Below are 20,815 nucleotides of genomic sequence, written 5' to 3' on the forward strand. Positions count from 1 at the left end.
GACTCTCTTTGCATTAAGGTCCCAGTTGTTGAAGATAAAAAGTTTCACACTGAATTGTTGTATTTTGGTTTATGCATAAGAGTTGTCTTTTTTTTTTTTTTACCATATCTAGATATGATGTTTTTATAATTAATTTAGCAGATATTTATTAAGTGCTTTTTATATACTAGGCATTTTGAGTGCTGCATTGCAGAAATAAGACATATTTTTTTGTCATTCTCCTCATTTGAAAGTAAGTGTTTTGAATCTAGAATGTTCTTTTTCATATTGGTATCATAGTATCTAGAACATTACCTTGTGTTAATGCTCAATAAATATTTATTTTTTTAAAGATTTTTAAAATTTATTCATGAGACACACACACACACACACACACAGAGAGAGACAGAGAGAGAGAGAGGCAGAGACACAGGCAGAGGGAGAAGCAGGCTCCATGTAGGAAGCCTGATGTGGGACTCGATCCCAGGACTCCAGGATCATGCCCTGGGCCGAAGGCAGGCGCTAAACCACTCAGCCACCTAGGGACCCCCTAATGCTCAATAAATGTTTAATGAATTCACTTTTTCTACCATTTTTAACACATTAAATAAAGAATTAATATAAGACGATGTATATGAGCCCTCCAAATTGACAGACATGAAAATCCAGAGAAATATATTGGTAGTGAAACAGAAAAAGGAAAAATATGTAAATTGGGATGTTGAAGATAAGGAACAAATGGCAGATTTTTTTTTTTTTTTAAGATTTTATTTACTGGGATCCCTGCAGGGAGCCTGATGCAGGACTCAATCCCAGGACTCCAGGATGACAACCTGAGCCAAAGGCAGACACTCAACCACTGAGCCGCCCAGGTGCCCCCAAATGGCAGATTATAAGTACATAACTCCTATTCAACAGCCAAAAATGACTAAGATCATTTCATGAGGGTTAAGTGTTCCCTTTAGTGTCATTAAAATACATGGTTTGGTGATAAAGATAGTACTAGGCTATGAGTCCTAGACACTGATTAAGTCCAAAATGTTGCCTATCTAGAGATTACAAATGAGTCTTTCAGTCCATAGGCGACTAGAAATATATTCCATAAAATAATAACTTGAGTTAGGATATGTATCTTGTAAAGAAATAAATGAATAAATGAGAAAGAACAAATTTTGAACATATCAAAATGACCTCATCAACACTCTGAAATAAATGTATGATTTAGTTACATACATTTTTGGCTTTAAAAAAGAAATGTGTGAGTCATAAGGCATATCCTTCAAATGTTTTAGGTATTTTTAAGGCCTCTATTCTGATTCCTTTGGCAGATTAATTTTTGATTAACCAACATTCTTTCTGCTACATGTTAGAATATCCCTAAATTATTAAGCTTAATTCAGTCTCTGACATATGTATACATATTTGTCATTTTTGGTTTTTTACTTATTTGTCTCTTGCTGCCAACTGAGGAAGCTCTAAAAGAAGAGGAGCATTTCCAGGCTTTGTTAACAGATACATCAGAAGAAAATATGAGCTTTAATGAAAAGAAACATTTCTTAATGGAAAGTGACTTTAGCTTTTATTTTAATATTTAATACATATTTCTAAATTGTAAGATTTTCTATTCATTTTATGGCATATTTACCATCTAATAATAATCCTCACTTAACAATGCCAATTTACCAGATCTAGAATATTTATTGATATTAGTCTTGTTTTAATAAAGTGGTTAAGCTCAGAAGAGCTTCATCATGCTTTCAAGGCTTGATAAGCCTGTTTACAAATTCACATTACAATTTAGTTAGTAATTTTAGGAAATCCATTACCCATCTATTGCAAAGGTTAATTAAGATGGCTTAAAACAGAATTATATGGGTTTATTACACTTTTTATTTACATTTACATTATATTACCAATGTGTGATTATTTTTAATATCTCTAAATGTGCAATAAACATGTAGGCTTTCCCACTAAATGGCTAGATAAGCCATAGCAATTCATGTCAATTGATAGTATCAGAAAGCCTTCAATCATTCCCCAGTGTATTCACCTCTCTCTTTGATAAACCCCTGTTACTATTCTTGCTCAGATGCTTTAATTTCTTTCTTAAACTTACGTAATAAAACCTTTTGGAAAATCTAAGAAAGATATGTAAGGAAAATGTCCATGTGTAGATACACAGAACACTGTCTACATAATTTAATTTCAAGAGATTCACAGATCTCTTGGGTCCATTCAGAGACCACGGAGTAGTCAGGGACTACATATCAGTCCCTCTTGTCTTATCCTATTGGTTTCTCTATATTGCCCTCATAACTGCCTTTCTTTTAACCAGCACATAACTCTTCAGGTGACAGCTATAAGTACTAAAGCTGCTGGCCCTCTTCATACAATGTTCTACATGCAGGACCTAAGGAGAAAAGCTGGCTATGTACTAAAGATGGAGTGTTGTAATAGCAGCCATTCAAATAAGACTTGAGGAATTAACAACAGGAAAAACTGTGATAGGAAAGGGCAAAAAGTTACGATAGACTATAAACAATCCTTCTTATAAATAAGCTTTATTTAGCAGATGTCTACTCACAGCCTTCTACATGTCTCCTTTCCTCACATAACAGATGTCTATTGGTAATGACAGTGCGCCAGGCCCAGCAGGGGAGAGAAAAATGGAAGAAGTCATCCTTGAAAATTAAATCTTCTTTTTCCTAAGCCTAGAGTATCACTTAGCCTGTTAATGTTTAAGACTGTTACAAGTTCATTACTACTTAAATACAAAAGCTAACGCTCTAGTTATAGCCTCTAGAGACCTTAAATAATTTCTCCCCAATCTATTTTTATTCATCCAAATCAAATCTAATGCTATGTAAGTTCTTGGTATAAATTCAGAATCCTGTTTGGTATTAGAAGATGAGAGAGAGACAGTTTCTACCCCAAGTGTTTACTGCTATTCTTTAAACTAAGTTCAGATATGCATGCATTCTTTCTGCTCTGATGGGGCACTGGTGCGAGACTTCACTTGCCTTCATTTTGTAGAGAACACCTCAATGCATAATTTAAAGATGGAGAAGAGAAACACTAAAAATAACTTTTCATAACAAATATTTGAGAGAGGTCTTCATTGGTTGAGTTTTCTGGGTAATAGATTTGACTAGGACTGAAGGAAAGATTCCCCTTTATTGGATATTCAAAAGGGAATCAGAGCTCACTGAAGCTAGGAAGAAAATAGAAGCACTAACATTTGCAATAAATAGCTCCGATTATTATTATGACTAAATGAAAGCAAAATGAAGGTTGACATTTCGCTACTTTACATTCAGAGACCATTCAGAGAATCTGGCAATGACTAAAGATAAAGGTCTAGTGAGTTTCATAAGTCTGGTATTAAAAATAAAATTACCCTCATTGACAGGTGAAATTGATCTGGCATTTCACAAAAGAAGGTAAATGGATTTTTTAAAATGGTTTTCTTCTCCTTATACAGGACACTTCAACTATTTAAATATTTTAAAAGTTATTTCTCATGGAAATAGAATCAATTTTCTATATGCCTGAAGCACATTAATGAGTATTCTGAATTTCCTTCCTTCTAGCCAAGTGATAAGTCAAAGTAAAAAAAAAAAAAAAAAAACCTGAAAGCTATTACATTGTAGAAAATACAATTTTTTCCTTGAGAAAGAATAGTTATTGGTTGCTGCTAAATTTAATGTAGGAAATAAAAGTTACTCTGGTTATACTATGCATAGGAAAAACTCTTCTGTGGTGGTCAGCTAGTAGCACTCAAAGAAAGTTTTGGCTCTCTCACATTCAATGCATGAGTATTTAAATCCGTTTTCTGAGGCTGGTGTAAGCCATGCCTTCATAATGCTTTTTCACTCCAACTTCATTGTGGAAGTTTTCATTTTAGGGTTTTACTCCCTGCAGGTAGTATTATAAAACAAGAAAAAGGTTGTTCTGAATATAATTTTTTCTAATAAATATGATCTGGACATTTCAAAACTGCTTCATTTCTATCAGCATATGGAAACATTAGGCAAATCTCCCACCACCAATTTGAGCATCATAGGACTGGGTAAGTGAAATATGGGCTTTCAAATTCACAAATCATAAATGCTTCCAAAATTAAACTTGGAAAATGAAAAGAATCATGTTCAATCATAGTTAGCAACTCTAAATTTAAATGGTTCTAAACCAAGGTTTTTCTCTCTTATTCTATATTAACTCTGCTTCATGTGATCTATTATACTTTTAATAGTTTTCTTCTTCTTGTTGACTAGCTATATCTTTCTGGTAAGAGAGAAGTCCTCCATCTCCAGTTCTTAATGGTCAGCCACTCTCTGCCCAGCATTATAGTGGGTCTTGACTGACAGCCTAGGTCTTTGAAATTATTTCTCCATTTGGTTTTAGTAGCAGAGAGATGGTGATTTTCTTAGATATAAAGAAAAAAAATTAAACCCAAAACTAAAAGCAGATCTAGTAAAACTTTAATTTTAAAACAGAGAAATGAATTTTTATCTTATGTGGAACCAACATAGTTTTCTATATAAAATTGCTAAATTATTTCATCGAAATCACGCACTTGGATTCATTTCCCCATTAGCTTTTAACGATGAAAAATATTCAGAATCTTAGAAGGCATCTCATCTCACCTTCCTGCAGGGCTTGAGCTATTATCTTCATTTTCCCATTGCTCATTTTTACTTCTTGGAACTGGGGGCTGTAGCATTTCAGCGGCGAGTGGGTCAGCATCGTTCTCTTCTCTACCAATCCATTCTCCGATTACACGGGGTCTCAGAAGAGAAGAATTAAACGCCACTGTTTCCTAAAGAGAAGAAAGGAATGTACTGACTCAGATAACTTATTCTTGTTAATAGGACAACAGGGAAGTAATTTTATCTAGACTTTCAACTGCCTCGGCAAATCAAAATGTTCCTTTTTTTCTTTTTGAATTGACTTAAATTTTCTATTGGATGACTTACTCTATGTAATTTGTGCTAACTCCTGAAGGTCACTGTGACAAAGGATCCGGAGTGAAATCTGTGATTTGGATTTGGAAAGCTGCATATGTGTTCTCAGGAAGGAGGAGCTGAGACTAGCATTTGTGACAAAAGGAAACATGTGTGGTAAGGCTCCAAATGTGAAAGAACTTAGCATTGCTGTAAATGGTACATAACTTCTTATGAGGAAACTGGTATGAAGTCAGGAAATAAAATCAAGAGATGATGGTGGAAGGATGGATTGCCTCCAATTGTGAAATAGTTTGGACTTGTAGGGATCCAGTGGAAGTTACAAGTGGAGCAATATCAATGACAGGTATGCTATACTAATTTAAAAAAAAAATTAAGTGATTCTTTTCATAGATTTGCATATGATGTGGTTCTTAAAATGATACTCTGAATAATTAAATCATTTAATAATTTGAAAGGTATTAAAATACTGAATATGTGTAATTGCTTGAGATATCTCAGTAAGTGAAGAAAAATGTAAAAGCATGCCAACTCTATGATCTTAGTTTTGTTTTAAAAATTCACATAAAAATAAATAAATAAAAATAATTTAAAAAATAAAAATTCATATGAGTGCACATCAATATTTTGTGCCTCATCCTCTCAATAACCAATGTGTGGTTCTTGTAATTACAAGAGTCCCTTCAGCAATAACCATCAGGAAACTGAAAAATTAGAAATTTATTGCTTATAAGACCTGTGAATTACACAGCACACCTGGGGGCCATACAGTGACATCACAGGTAGAGAGAGAGAGAACAGAGAAATTATGAGGTTCTGCTTTTATTGGGGTTCAGGGTGGAAGCCTAGGGTTTTCTGGGCTCACTCTTTATTGTTCAATTTAAAAACTAAGAATGGGAATTAAAAGCACGGAGAGAGAAAAAAACAAGTGACCCGAATAGTAATTGAAATCAACCAAGATCTCTAAAATAAAAGAGCTTCAGCCAGAGGAGGTGGCTTGGACCTTTATCTAGTCTACTGCGGTTGATAATGTGTTTATCAGATTAGCCATCTTTGAAGTGGACACTTTGACAATCAAGGCTTAAGTGGGGCACTTGCAATTCACAAAAGAATAATAGAAAACCAATTGTTCGGGTTGATCTATAACTCATCACTCAGACAGTAATTTACTCATTTATTAATTTTCTTATATTTATTAAGACACACTGTGTGCCAGATACTGCTTCATTTATTGGGAAAAACAGTGGTAAAACCAAAATTTGGTGGTTTTATCTGAACAGAGGGATTACAGGTCATTTTAGTTTCTTCTTTTGGTGTTTCCATGTCTTTGTAGTATTGTGATATATACTTGTCTTATAATGAGAAAAAAATGCATTTAAAAATAACCTGATCTGAGAAACACAGACCTAATTTAAATTATGTTTCTCTATAGTTTTTAGTATTATAAGATTTCTGAATAATTCCTTAAAAATTCAGACCTGATCTTCTGGGTTTTTACAATTCTCCAAAATATTATACAAATACAATACAATACAAATATAGTATAATAATACATTCACTATAATAGTAATTAATATTAATATTACACCAAAGGCAACACCAAAGGCAACATGTTAAATACGATTAGGACATATATGATGAATATTTATCCAACTGCTATCAAGGGACAGAAAATAGTTGGATATCTTAATACCGATTTCTTAGCCCACATGTAAATGTACCAGATAAATTTTATCAGGTGTTTGTATAACAGCAAATAATTGGAATTCCTTCTGTATTTATGTTCCCATAATCAGGAAATCAAAGCACTATAATGGCTTTCAGGTCTGAAATCAAATTATTGGATTAAATTACTAGAAAGGCACATTCACTTGTCACAATCCAATATCATTTGAAGTATAGCAATTAAAATTAACAGCATTATTCCTAAATTTTAAACCTATATTTGTTTTTAAAAATGAACTGAAGTAAAGGCATGCTTTAGAATTTTACAAAATTATGAACATATTTACAGCTTCAGAATCAGTTTTGGCCTATATGTCTGAACTGTTATTTATTTTGTGAATTTCACTTTGTCCAAATGTACAACAGTGATGGTGGGAATTACAAAACCTATTGTATCAAATGAGTTCACTGGTAGCAGAGTTAAAGTACAGAATTCTGTACATATGCTAGATACAATTACTTAAGGGTGTGGACTATATTAAAACCATTTCTACATGTGTGACATATCTGGGGATAAAATGATAAAAAGAATGGCAAGAATGGGCAAGTTGGGTAAAAACAGATCCTTGGTTGTCAATATGGGCAGAGTAAACAGAACAGAAATTTGATGGGGCAAATTTTCATCCTTTGAAGTTTAATTTTATAGATAGAGTATTAAAAAGGTTTTGATAATTAGTTCAATGTTATTAATCTCATTTATGTAAAGAAACAATTGGGGTTGGAGATCTGTCCTATTATAGGCTCAAAAGATAAGAATGGGGACAAAGAGACTGACCACGTAACAACAGAAAGGAGTGGGTTTGGACACTGTAAATGAAAAATGTGAAACAGAATTTAGAGTTGAGTATGATCAAAGTTGAGAGCTGCAGAATCAGAAATAACTCCCTGGTTGCTTACTGGGAAGTTAAGTAAAATGATAGATGCCATTGCTGTTGGAAAGTAGAACATAGAGGATAAAGTGCTTGATATGCAGCCTGTTTAACGCTAGCTGGTAGCACGACTTTCAGTGAGAAATAGCTGATGAACAAAGCAATACAATGTGCGGCAAACAGGGTTCAGAGGAATTAGGAAGTGAGTATTTTACAAGTGACAAAATGGGATTCTACTTTGTCTATTTTTCATTTTTTTAAATGATAAATGTATTTTTTATTGGTGTTCAATTTGCCAACATACAGAATAACACCCAGTGCTCATCCCGTCAAGTCCCCCCTCAGTGCCCATCACCCATTCACCCCCACCCCCCACCCTCCTCCCCTTCCACCACCCCTAGTTCGTTTCCCAGAGTTAGGAGTCTTCATGTTCTGTCAGAATGATCAAAGCTCTTTTGATATATATGTCTTTTTGAAAATGTTTTATCTATAGAAATTTTTGAATGTAATCTGTTTACTTGCAATAGATTAAAACAGCAAATATTTCCTTGGATATATTGCTTATATTTGTTTAAGCTAAGTAAACAAATTTTTATAAAAGGATTTCAGTGAAGAAAGCAGTTCTTAACACTATATACAATACACCACAAATGTTATTACATAGCAAAAGAAATTTTAAAATGCATGTTAAAAGCAGTAAGTTCTTGAAAATATTTTAAGTATATTTAAATAATTTAAAATGTCAATGCTAAACAATCTAAATCCTAATTATTCCTTAAAAATGTATATATATATATTCCTTTGCCCTCCTAAGGCTAGATGCCTCTAGAGGTTGAGATTCTTAAGTAAGTATTTTAAATTTAATAAGAAAAGCATTTCTGGTCAAAAATTCAACCAAAGATCACAGATTTGCTTAGTATTTTCAATCAGCAGAAAGTTAACCTATCCTAGAAGTAAACCAGACCTACTCTCACCAAGTAGCCTACTCCCACTGGCTAATTCACAATGAGTTCAACTGCTCAGACTACTTTATCACATTTGATCATACTCCACATTATTTGTTTTTTTGTTTTTGTTTATTTTTTAATTCCACTATAATTAACACATAGCGTTATATTAGTTTCAGGTGGATGATACAGTGATTCAACAATTCTACACATTACTCAATGGTCATCATGAGAAGTGTCCTCTTATCCCCCTTCAATTATTTTGCCCATCCTCCCAACCCACTGTCCCTCTGGTGGCCCCCAATTTGTTCTATGTGAGTCTGCTTTTTTTCTTTTTCTTTTTTTCTTTATTTGGTTTGTTTCTTAAATTCCACATATGAGTGAAATATATGGTATTTGTCTTTCTCTCACTGACTTATTTCACTTAGCATTATATTCCCTAGAGCCATCCATGTTGTTGCAAATAGCAAGATTTCATTATTTTTTATGGCTAAGTAATATTCAATTATATATATATATATTATACATTATATATATTTATCCTTTCATCTATTGGTGGACATTTGGGTTGCTTCCATATTTTTGCTATTATATATAATGCTGCAGTAAACATAGGGGTGCATGTATCTTTTTGACTTCCTACTGTTTTCTACAGTGGTTGCACCAGTTTGCAATCTCACCAACCCTGCACGAGAGCTCCTTTTTCTCCATATCCTCACTAACATTTTTTTTTTAATTTTAGACATCCTGATAGGTGTGAGGTGATATCACTTAGTCTTGACTTAGATTTCCCTGACCATAAGTGATGTTGAGCATCTTTTCATGTATCTGTTGGTCATCTGTATGTCTTCTTTGGAGAAATGTCTGTTCATGTCTTTGGCCCATTTTTAATTGGATTATTGCTTTTTGGTGTTGAATTGCATTGTCTTTATATTTTTAGACACTAACCCTTTATTAGATATGTTATTTGCAATTATCTTCTCCTGTTCAGTAGCTTGTCTTCTAGTTTTGATGATTCCTTTGCTGTGCAGAAGCTTTTTATTTTGATATAGTCCTAATAGTTTATTTTTGCTTTTGTTTCCCATGGCTCAGGAGACATATCTAGAAAAATACCGCTACAGACAATGTCAGATACATTATTGCCTATGTTATCTTCTAGGATTGCCTAGACCACTTAGGTCTTTAATCCATTTTGAGTTTATTTTTTGTGTGTGGTGTAAGAAAATGGTCCAGTTTCATTCTTTTCAAGCTGTTGTCCAGTTTTCCCAACATAATTTCTTAAAAATATTTTTTCCCATTTAATATTCTTGCCTCCTCTGTCAGAGTCATTGACCATATAACAGGAGGTTTATTTCTGGGGTCTCTATTCTGTTCTACTGATCTATGTGCCTATTTTGTGCCATGACTATACTGCATTGATTACTACAAGCCTTGTAGTATATCTTGAAATTGGAGATTGTGATACCTTCCAATTTTGTTCATGCTTTTCTTTTTTTTTTTCATTCTTTTCAAGATTACTTTGATTATTTGGAGTCTTTCGTGATTCCATGAAAATTTTAGGATTATTTGTTATAGTTACATGAGAAATGCTCTTTGTATTTTGATAGGGATTGCATTAAATCTATAGATTTCTTTGGGTAATATGAAGTTTTTTTTAATATGAACATTTTTAACAATATTTGTTCTTGCAATCCATGAGCATGGACTATCTTTCCATTTGTTTGTGTCATCTCCAGCTACCTTCATCGGTGTTTTATAGTTTACAGAGTACAGTCCTTTTACTTCCTTGGTTAAGTTTATTCTTAGGTCTTTTATTATTTTTGGTACAATTGTGAGATTGTTTTCTTAATTTCTCCTTCTGCTACTTTGTTATTAGTGTATAGAAATGCAATAGACTTTTGTATATTGATTTTGTATGCAGTGACCTTACCAAATTCATTTATCAGTTCTAGTAGTTCTTTGGTGGAGCCTTTAGGGTTTTTAATGTATGGTACCATGTCGTCTACAAACAGTAAAAGTTTGACTTCTTGCCTATTTGGGTGCATTTTTATTTCTTTTTCCTGTCTAATTGCTGTAGCTAGGACTTCCAGTGCCATAGTGGGTAAAAGCGGTGAGTTAATGTCCTTGTCTTGTTCCTGATCTTAAGGGAAAGCTTTCAGCTCCTTGCCATTGAGTATGAGATTAGCTGTGGTTTTTATGCATATGGTCATTATTATATTGAAGTATGTTCTCTCTAAACCTACTTTGTTGAGGATTTATATCATGAAAGTATGTTGTACTTTGTCAACACTGGGTCACTTTGGAGTGGTGATGGCATCCTTTGAGGCTATTTGCATACTGACAGGATTGTGGCCCTTCTTTGCATGGACTCCTGCCAAAGGTGAATTGAAGAAGGTGCATCCATAGGAGAAAGTGGGGGAGGCAGGGCACAGTGTTAGCAATCTAGGTGGAGAATGTTCTCACTGGCTCCAGCAGGTGTCCATGTATTTACGCCAGTGAGGGGTGGGGTCAGGGGGAATGGTTCCTACCAGCCTCTTTATTCTGGAGAAGTCTCCTAAAGATCCCTGCCCCTCCAGCACATGTTCTGAGATCAGCAAATAAATCTCAGGTATTTTCCAAACTGCTGCTTCTATACTGTATCTCAGTAGGGCTGTTTGTCTCTTTTAGGGTGGAACTCAGTTTCCTATCACCCTCTTTCTCTCCCAGAGCCAAGCCCACTGATTTTTTAAAGTTCCAGGTGTTTAGTGCCATTGAGTATAAGAACTCTCAAAGTTAAGCCCCTCTGGTCCCAAAGCCAAAGTTTTTTGTTGTTGTTGTTTTTGTTTTTGTTTTTCCCACTGCACGTCCCCTATGCCTGGGGTGCCTGGTATGGGCTCTGCTCCTTTCTCCTCCTCTGTGCCTATGGTACCTCTCTCTGCTATGGATGGATGTTCTGGGTTCCTGACCATGTCTCCACCCTTCCTACCACTTTCAACGTGTCCTCTTCTCTAAGTCCAACTGTGAGGAGTCTGTTCTTCCAATCTTCGGGTTGTTTTCTGCATTATTTACATTATTATTTAATGTGGGTGTTATCTAGGTGTCTCTGTGGTATGAGCTGAGCCTAGGATCCTCCGACTCTGTCATCTTCCCCAGAAATTTGTTTTCTCTTCTTAATAAAACAAGATGTTTATGGAAGCCTGAGATCACATCTTAAATTCCTTTGTTTTCTCCATAATTACTAGCATAATTATGATTTCATAAAATAGGCATAAAATTTGTATAAATGAATTAAAAATAATTCATAGAATGAAAATCAATGCAAATGTGGTAAATTATGAAGTATCTTTATGTTTTACTAAAAATCATATAAAAGATTCATGGACAACACTAATACATTTTTAAGCTATATAAAAAGAAGGTCTACAAGGTGCAATGCAATCTATTTAAAATCATTAAATATTTCTTACAAACTCTTAAGCTTTTGAGTAAATTATTTTAATCCTACCAGTTCACAAAAGGAAAGTTATGGAACACATAATCACACATTAAATGTTTAACACAAATTTGCATTAAATGTTTATTTTAATAATCACTGTTAAAGCAATCCACACACTGAACTTGAATTAGAGTTTAAAGAAAGTAATGTAAGCAGATAGTTAAAAGCTTTTTTCCTACTGTCCCTTCTTTTATTTTTTTCCAGCTTTGAGATATAATTGACATATATGTTTACTGTATAGCATAATGATTTGACATACACATATAATGCAAAATGATTACGATAAGGTTAGCTAATGTACTCATCACTTCACATAATTATCATTGTGTGTGTGTGTGTGTGTGTGTGTGTAGTGAGAACTTTTAAGATCCACTTTTTAAAGCAACTTTCAAGTATACAATATAGTGCTGAAAACCTTAGTCACCACACTGTGCATTAGATCCTCAGATCTTGTTTATCTTATAACTGGAAGTCTACATCTGATCACTTGCACCCATTTCTCCCACACCCTGACCTCTGCCAATCAGCACTCTACTCTCTTTTTATAGGTTAGGGTTTTTTTTTTTTTTTTTAGATTTCACAAACTGGTGAGGTTATAGAATATTTGTCTTTCTCTGGCTGACTTATTTCACTTAACATAATGCCCTCAAGGTTCATCCACATTGTCACAATGACAATGGCAGGATTTCCTTCCTTTTTTGACTGAATAATATTCCATTATATTATATATCATAAGTATACGATATATACATATATATGTAAATAATCACTTTCTCTTTATTCATCTATCAATAGGCAATCTAGATTGTTTTCATGTTTTGGCTATTGCAAATAATACTGCAGTAAACATGGAAGTCAGATATCCCTTTGAGAAAGTGATTTCATTTCCTTTAGATACATACTCAGAAGTGGAATTGCTAAATCATAGTTTTATGTTTTAGCAGCACCCCCATGCTGCTTTCTATAGTAGCCATATGAGGTTACGTTCCCATCAACAGTATACAAGGGTTCCCTTTTCTCCACATTCTTGCTAACACTTGCTATCTCCTTTTTGATAAGAGACATTCTATTAAAACAAACTGAGGGTTGCTAGAGGGGAGGTAGTGGGAGAATGGGGTAACTGGATGATGGATATTAAGGAGAGCACATGATTAATGAGCATGAGTACTATATAAGAGTGATGAATCACTGAACTCTACCTCTGAAACTAATAATATACTCTATGTTAATTAATTGGATTTAAATTAAAAAATATTTGAAAAAAAAAAAAGAAGCCTAGGCCTTAAGATACTTTACATGTTTCTACTTTTTCTCTTGTATTTCTGCCATCCTTATGAGAAGGGTATGTCTATGCTAGTCCACTAGCCCCAAAATGAAGATAAGAAACATTTGTAACACACCTGAATGACAACAAACAAGCCCACTCTATATCAGCTGACAGTAGCCAAACTCCAGACACATAAGAAACTCCAATTGAGATATGTTGAACCCATCCAACCAAGATCCAGCATAGGTCAGCTGAATTCCAGGAAATTAGGAAAAATTAATTTTATTGTTTCAAGCCTCTGAGTTTTGGGGCAAAACATTACACAGCTATAGCTAACTGAAACAAACTAATCCTAGAAGTAGAATATTGCTTAATAAAAACTTAAAATATATCTCATTGGCTTTGGGATACAGTGGTAGATGTTGGCTGTAAAAACAGTGAGGAAATTATTATAAGAGGCTGGAAAATGGAGGCCAGTGTTATGTGGTATTAATCATTTGGTAAAACTGCCATCTCTGGTTAAGATAAAAAGTGATCAAATGAAGTTTCAAAATTGCACAAAGAGATATCTAAGAAAAAAATCTGTAAACATTACTTACTTGCTTTTAGCTACATATGATAAGTTTCTTCAAGAAATAGATGAGTGCAAAAAATAACTCACCAATTTGCAAGCAAAATGTAGAGGAAATATTAAAAGTCTGGCCAAGCTTCTTATATCCAGCCTTTCTTGACAGCTCAAGATTTTTAAACTAAGATAATCCTTGTATAAATATTAAATTCATGGCCCTGCCAGAAAGAAAAGGCCTCAGAAAAGTGAAGAAATCAAGGATGTGGTTCTAAGGCCCTTCATTAAGACTTCTGAAAAAATTAAGAAGGCATCTTATTTAGGATGTTTTTTCACAACATCTAAAATACCATTAATGAAATCTGTAGAGAGATGCAGGTCCTGAAAATAATTGTGAATGTGGTTTTTGGCACAAGAAGGTGAGAGAAATCAAAAACAAAGAAAACCTCAAAATTATTTAAAACAGTTGAATTGGCAAAAAGCACCTGAAGTAAAAGGCACTGAGACTACAAGATGTAAACACCCCTTGGGGCCACCATGTTTCTACAGGAAAGAAGCTGAAAAAGTTGCTCAATGGTATCTTGCCCTCTTCAGAAGTGGCCAAAGACATTAACAAACACACACACACACACACACACACACACACAAAACACAAAAACACACACACAAAAAAAAAAGAAAGAAAGAAGAAAAGGAAAGAAAAGAAAAGAAGAAAGAAAGATCTACAGGAAGAAGCCACAGCTATGGAAAATGACAGATGGAGACTCTCAGGGAACCTAGTTCTCACTCCTACAGAAAAGAACTGGGACCCAATTAAAGAACACTTCCTAATGCCTTGGATAGGAATACCTAATATGTGCCTATACAAACCAATAATTTCTATAAATCTCTCATTATTTCCCTTTTCTAATGGGAATATTTAATGTAGTCACCTCACATCAATCTTACCACTTAGTGGAGAGGAAGAAACAAAACTATCATCAGTCACATATGTTTCTCTATATAGAAAAATCAAAAGAATTCAGAGAGAGGCAGTTTATAATAAATGAGTTTGGCAAGTTTACAGAATATAAGATAAAATTAGAAAAATAATTTTCATTCCTACATTACAGCATATTAAAATGGTCATTTATAAAACCATTTAAAGTAATAGCCCAAAGTAGAAAGTTATCTAAGAATCATTTAATAAAATTTGCATGGCTTTATTGAATGAAACTATATGACTTTATCATGTAACATTATAATATTTAATTAAATGGAAATATGCCATGTTCACAGTGGAATAACTCAGAAATAATGTCAATCCCCTCATATCAATCTAAAATACAACTCCAAACCAAATGAAATAACAGAAGTAAGCAAAATAAGCCAATAGAAGAAAAAGAGGGCCCAGAAATAAGACAAGTAACAGAAGCATGCATACTGATGGACACATAATGAATTTTTCAATAAAGTTATAGGAAATATATTATCCATATGGGGAACATATGTCCCAACTTCTTCCCATATTAAAAAAAATAATTTCAAGTAGATGAAATACCTAAATGTAAAAAACAGAACTTTTAGGAGAAAATAAAAAATAACTATTTTCATGACATCAAGTAGGAAAGTCTTTCTTAAAACAATATTACAAGTTAATGTTAAAAATGTCTGTTAATAGAAAGGACTATTTAAAAAGTGATGACAAGCCTCAAACTTAGAGAATATATTTTAGAAACATATAACCAATAAGAGTTGACATCCAGAATATAGAATTCACAAATCTAAAGAAAAAAATGCTGGCAAAAAATATGGGCAAGAGAGACAAGCAGGCATCCAATCTTATTGAAAATTATAAAAGCACTAATTGAATCTATAAGAAACAATTTTCATTGAAATGTTTGATGACAGCTAATGTGAGCAAGGATTAGGAGCAAAAATTTTATAAACTGTTGGTGGAAGTATAAATAACATAACGCTTAGAAATTCTGCTTTACCTAGTAATGTTAAAAATGCTCATGCCAAATTGGTAGATTGAAATTCATTTGGTTGTGTTTTTCTCTTTCAGTTCAAACACATTTTTATTCCTCAGTTAATTTCAACATTTCGTGTCTCTCTCCTGATTCTTAGCTGATTATGTTACTTTTTAGTTCAATGGGAAAATAAAAGCAATCAGAAGAGAATTTATCTTTTCATCAACAAACCCACTACTACTAGCATTCTTATCTACAGTGACAAAAAAAATGAGCTATCATTTCTTCTTTTCTGGCATACAGAAGGTACTTGATATGTACAGTGAATTTAAAAAAAATGACAAAACTTAGGTAATGTATGATTCAATGGTTCATAATGCTTTATCAACACTGCTAGTCATTGGAATATGTAAATGTAAGTCAAGACCACAATAAAATACTACTTCACATCCATGAGGATGACTATAAATTAAAAGACAAGCACTAGCAAATATGGAGGAATTGGAACCCTCACACTTGCTGGCTGGAATGTAAAATGGTGCTGTCACTGTGAAAAATAGTTTGGCAGTTTTTCAAAGAGTTTAAACAGAGTAACATCTGAGCCAGCATTTCCATTCCCTACATATATGCCCAAAGAAATGAAAACACACATCCACACAAAAACGTATACATGAATATTCAGAGAAACACTGTTCAGAATAGCTGAAAAGTGGAAACAACTCAAATGTCCATAAATTGATGAGTGAATGAACTAAATTAGCCTATCCATACAGTAGGATGTATGTTACTCACCAACAAAAAGGAATGAAATACCGATATGAGCTACAACATCATTGAACCTTGAAACATTATGCTAAGTGAAAGAAGACAGTCACAAAAGAACACATTTGTTTGACTGCATTTATATGAAATTTCTAGAATAGGCAAATCTATAGAGACAGAAGGTAAATTAGTGGTTGTCTAGGGACGATAGGCTTGGTCAGGATGGGGAATGGGTACAAGGTTTCTTTTGGGATAATGACAATGTTCTAAACTCAGGTTGTGCTAATATACTTTGAAGATAATAAAAACCAGTTTACATTTTATTATATGAATTATTATCTTGATAAAGTCGTTAAAATAATGCATTAAACCCATTTTAGCATTTCCCCTTTCATTGTGGAATATGGTACATAGTGTAAGGGAAAACATGGATGTGGAGTCAGATGAACAACCAGAAGCCAGAGGGAAGTATTTATTCTAGCTCTACCAAGTACTACTTCTGAGATCTTCAGCAAATCACTTAATCATGTTAGTCTTAGTTTCCTTACCAATAAAACAGGAAAAACACAACCACTTCATTGGGCTGGTCCCAAAACTAAATTCAATAACACATCAAAAAGCCCTTAGCATACTTGCTAGACTTAATAGAGACCCAACATTATCTTTCCTCCTCTCCTCCACTATCTTCCACACCCTCACACCTGTGATCCAAAACATTTTGATCTTTATTATGGGAACTTTCTTTCTAATAAAAAAGTAGAAGAGCAATATAAACCCCTTTAAAGTCATACACATTTTCATCAATTATCAACTCATGGATAAACTCATTTCATCCTATCTCCATCCACATCCCTTCCACATCCCCCCTTCTCTGCCCAAATCATTTCAAAGCAAATCCCATTCACTGTATCATGTCATTTGTAAATGGCCAAGTATATATCTCTAAAAAGGGAGAGTGCTTTTGTAAATAAATACCATCATCACTTTCAACAATAAAGTAACAGTATTCTTTAATATCAACAAATATCTTATTAGTTTTCAAATGTCCTTGATTATCTCAGAGAAGTTATCTGTTTGTACAAGTCAGATTCTACACAAGACTTTATATGATGTGACTGACTTTTATGTCTCTTTTAATCTACAGGTTTTCCTCCTATGTCTCATTTTTTCTCCCATAATTTTGTTGTTGCTATTGTTCAAAAAAACCAAATTCTTTGTCCTGTGAGATTTCTGCAGTCTGGATTTTCCCCTTTACATTCCTGTGATATGGCCTGAAGGGTCCCTCTGCCCCTTGTAATTGCTGTAAATTACTAGTTAGTTTTGGATAAAGTTTTTGTTGCTGTTGCTGTTGCTCCCAGCAACATTGCTTTGGAAAGAATGATTCTACACTAACACCCCCCCCCAACGCTTATCTGTGGTTTTAGTTACCCACAATCAACTACATCCAGAAGTAATTGATCCTTCTGACATATCATCATAACATCAACAGTAGCCTCACATCATGTCACGATGCCTACATCATTCATCTCACTTCTCTCATCACATAGGCATTTTAACATCTCTCATCATCACAAGAAGGGTGAGTACAGTACAATAAAATATTTTGAGAGAGACTAGAGTCACATAACTTTTATATATTGCTGTTTGTTTTATTTATTATTGTTGTTAATCTCTTTGCATAATTTATAAATTAAACTCTATAATACATGTGCATGTAGGAAAAACATAGAATACATAGGGTTTCGTACTATCCATAGTTTCAGGCCTCCACTGGGGTTTTGGAATGTATCCCCTACAGATAAGGGGGGATGACTATAGTTCCAGCTGGAGGCACATAATATCCTGTTGACTCTTCTATTCTGATGTTTGCAGCATTGTTAAGTATTGCTTAGATCTATTAATTCACTAGAGACTGCCAAAGTGACTGTCTAGTTTTATAAGACCATATTCATTTGTTTCTTGGAAAACTTCTGTAAAGAGAAACTTCATTCAAATATTTAGTTACTCTGAAGTACAATTTGTATAGGAAAGGCAGATTAAATGTGTGATTATTTCCCTTTTCTTTTATCAGTTTTTAAAAGTAGTAACTTTGACCTCCAAACATACTTCAAAGATTATTAATTTTTGGATGAACATAACAATTTTAAAATGTTACATATTATTCAATGGATTGCAATTATTATTCATGTCAAATTTTCTCAACTCTTTCCAGTGGGACACTATTTAAAGTTGGCTCCTGAGCTCTTTGACACAGACAAGTGATCTTTCACATGTTCTTGCTTTCTGGCATGAGAGGTTATTTTAGGTTCATTTTGCTTCCATCTCAGAATCAGTCATTATTTCAAGGGGTGTCGATTCATTTTAGTGGTAAATACATTTTAAGACTAGATTCTGGACACTGGGTATACTTGTTATTTGGGGGACAGTAGACAGATCCAAGAAATATGTATGTTTTAAATATTTTATTTTGACATAATTCAGGCTTACAAAAATTGAGAAAAGAAAAAAAAGGAATTTCTGTATGCCTTTTGTCTAAATTACCCAAATGTTGTTAATGTAATAATGTCAACACTGTTGGTTAATATTTTGCTGTATCATATTCTTTCTTTTTTATATTTATACATAAAATTTCCCTAGAACCATTTGAAGGTAAGTTGCAAATATGATACTCCTTACCTCTAACCACTTTAGGGTATATTTCCTAAAAAGAAGGACATTTTCTTTTGTGGCTCCAGTATAATTATCAAAACCAGTAAATAACACAAATACAACACAATATATCAACCTTTTTTAAATTTCCTCAATTATTTGAATAAAGTTGCTGATGGCAATAGAGAATCCTGGATCATATATGGCGCTCAATTGCCATGTTCTTGTTGATTAATCTCCTTTAATGTAGAACAGTTTTTAGTATTTGACATTTATGACCTTTACGTTTTTTTTAACATGTGGGTCAATTATTTTTTGGGGGCCCCTCAATTTGTCTTTTTCCAATGTATCCTAAGATTATAGTCAAGTCATGCATTTTTGGCAAAAATGGCATAGAAGTGATGTATTCCTTTCCTATCAAAAGGCATATAATGCTGATTTTTCTTATCACTAGTGATATTAACCTTGCCAGGTGGTCAAGGTGGTGTCTTCCATGTTTCTTCATTGTAAAGCTGCTACTTCTTCCTTGTTAATTATTAAGTATCTTCTGGGGAGTAACTCTGTCTCTATGTAAATAATGTCTAATTCATCAAAATTTCACCTATTAATTTTAACATTGTTTGCTGACCCTTCCCTGCATCAATTACTATGATGGTTGCCAATTTGTGATTTTCTAATTTCACAGTTCCTTCTAAATTTATTTGTTGGTACTCTACTGTGAGAATGAGTCTCCCTTTCACCTCCATTTGTGTGTGTATGCATGTATATCAGAATGGCTTATGGATTATTATTTTATTGGATGGACTACATATATACTAGTATCATTATTTTTAGGCTTTAAAAAGTTCCTAGAAGGAGCTCCTACAAATAGGCTCTCATGTCTTTTCAAAACATTCCATCATTCTTTGATTGCATCGTTACTTCCTGACACTAAAAGATAATCCAGGCACAATGCATACTTTATTAGCTGCAGCCCTAGATTCAGTCATTTCTCCAAAGAGAAATTAAAAGAGTTCCTTTTAATAGAGAATGATATTGGGCAGCCCAGGTGACTCAGCGGTTTAGCGCCACCTTCAGCCCCAGGGCATGATCCTGAAGACCCCGGATCAAGTCCCACATCCAGCTCCCTGCATGGAGCCTGCTTCTCCCTCTGCCTGTGTCTCTGCCTCTCTCTCTCTTTTTCTCTGTGTGTCTCTCATGAATAAATGAACAAAATCTTTAAAAAGAAACAGAGAATGATATTCAGAAAATAGTATCTGTTTTCCAGTTGTGCTCAGTGCCAGTGGGGAGCGCATTTTATTTTTAAAAATTAAAAAATAGGAGTTCTTTTTCCTTTCTCAAAAAGTAGTTATTAAATTCCACTTAAATTAACATACAGTGTAATACTAGTTTCGGGTGTAGAATTTAGTGATTCATCAAAAAAATATGAGTTCTTAATGATGCTTCCTCTTCAAAACAGAATTATAGGATTTTTACTTAATATTGGTCCTACACCTGTATTTTCTTTCCCAATGCCAAAAATTCTGGTTCTTAAGGATATCAACATAATTACTTCTTCACTATATCACACAATGCATAGACAATAATCTCTTTGTAGTAATGCCAACACTATCCATCAATGATACAATTGCCAAAAACAATTTAAAAGTTTACTGCTGTTC

General features: G+C 33.6%; 1 protein-coding gene across 4 annotated transcripts in view; it reads right to left on the reverse strand.

Moving 5' to 3' along the window:
• C13H8orf34 (chromosome 13 C8orf34 homolog) overlaps positions 1 to 20,815 on the reverse strand; it is a 395,548-nt gene that overhangs the window by 259,187 nt on the left and 115,546 nt on the right. For all 4 annotated transcript variants that reach the window (XM_026012287.2, XM_072734592.1, XM_026012273.2 and 1 more), the window contains exon 6: positions 4,626 to 4,798. In XM_026012287.2, coding sequence (XP_025868072.1) covers positions 4,626 to 4,798 — 173 coding nt within the window. The remainder of the gene's footprint in view (positions 1 to 4,625; positions 4,799 to 20,815) is intronic.

This window comes from Vulpes vulpes, chromosome 13, assembly GCF_048418805.1.
Source record: "Vulpes vulpes isolate BD-2025 chromosome 13, VulVul3, whole genome shotgun sequence".
Taxonomy (NCBI): domain Eukaryota; kingdom Metazoa; phylum Chordata; class Mammalia; order Carnivora; family Canidae; genus Vulpes; species Vulpes vulpes.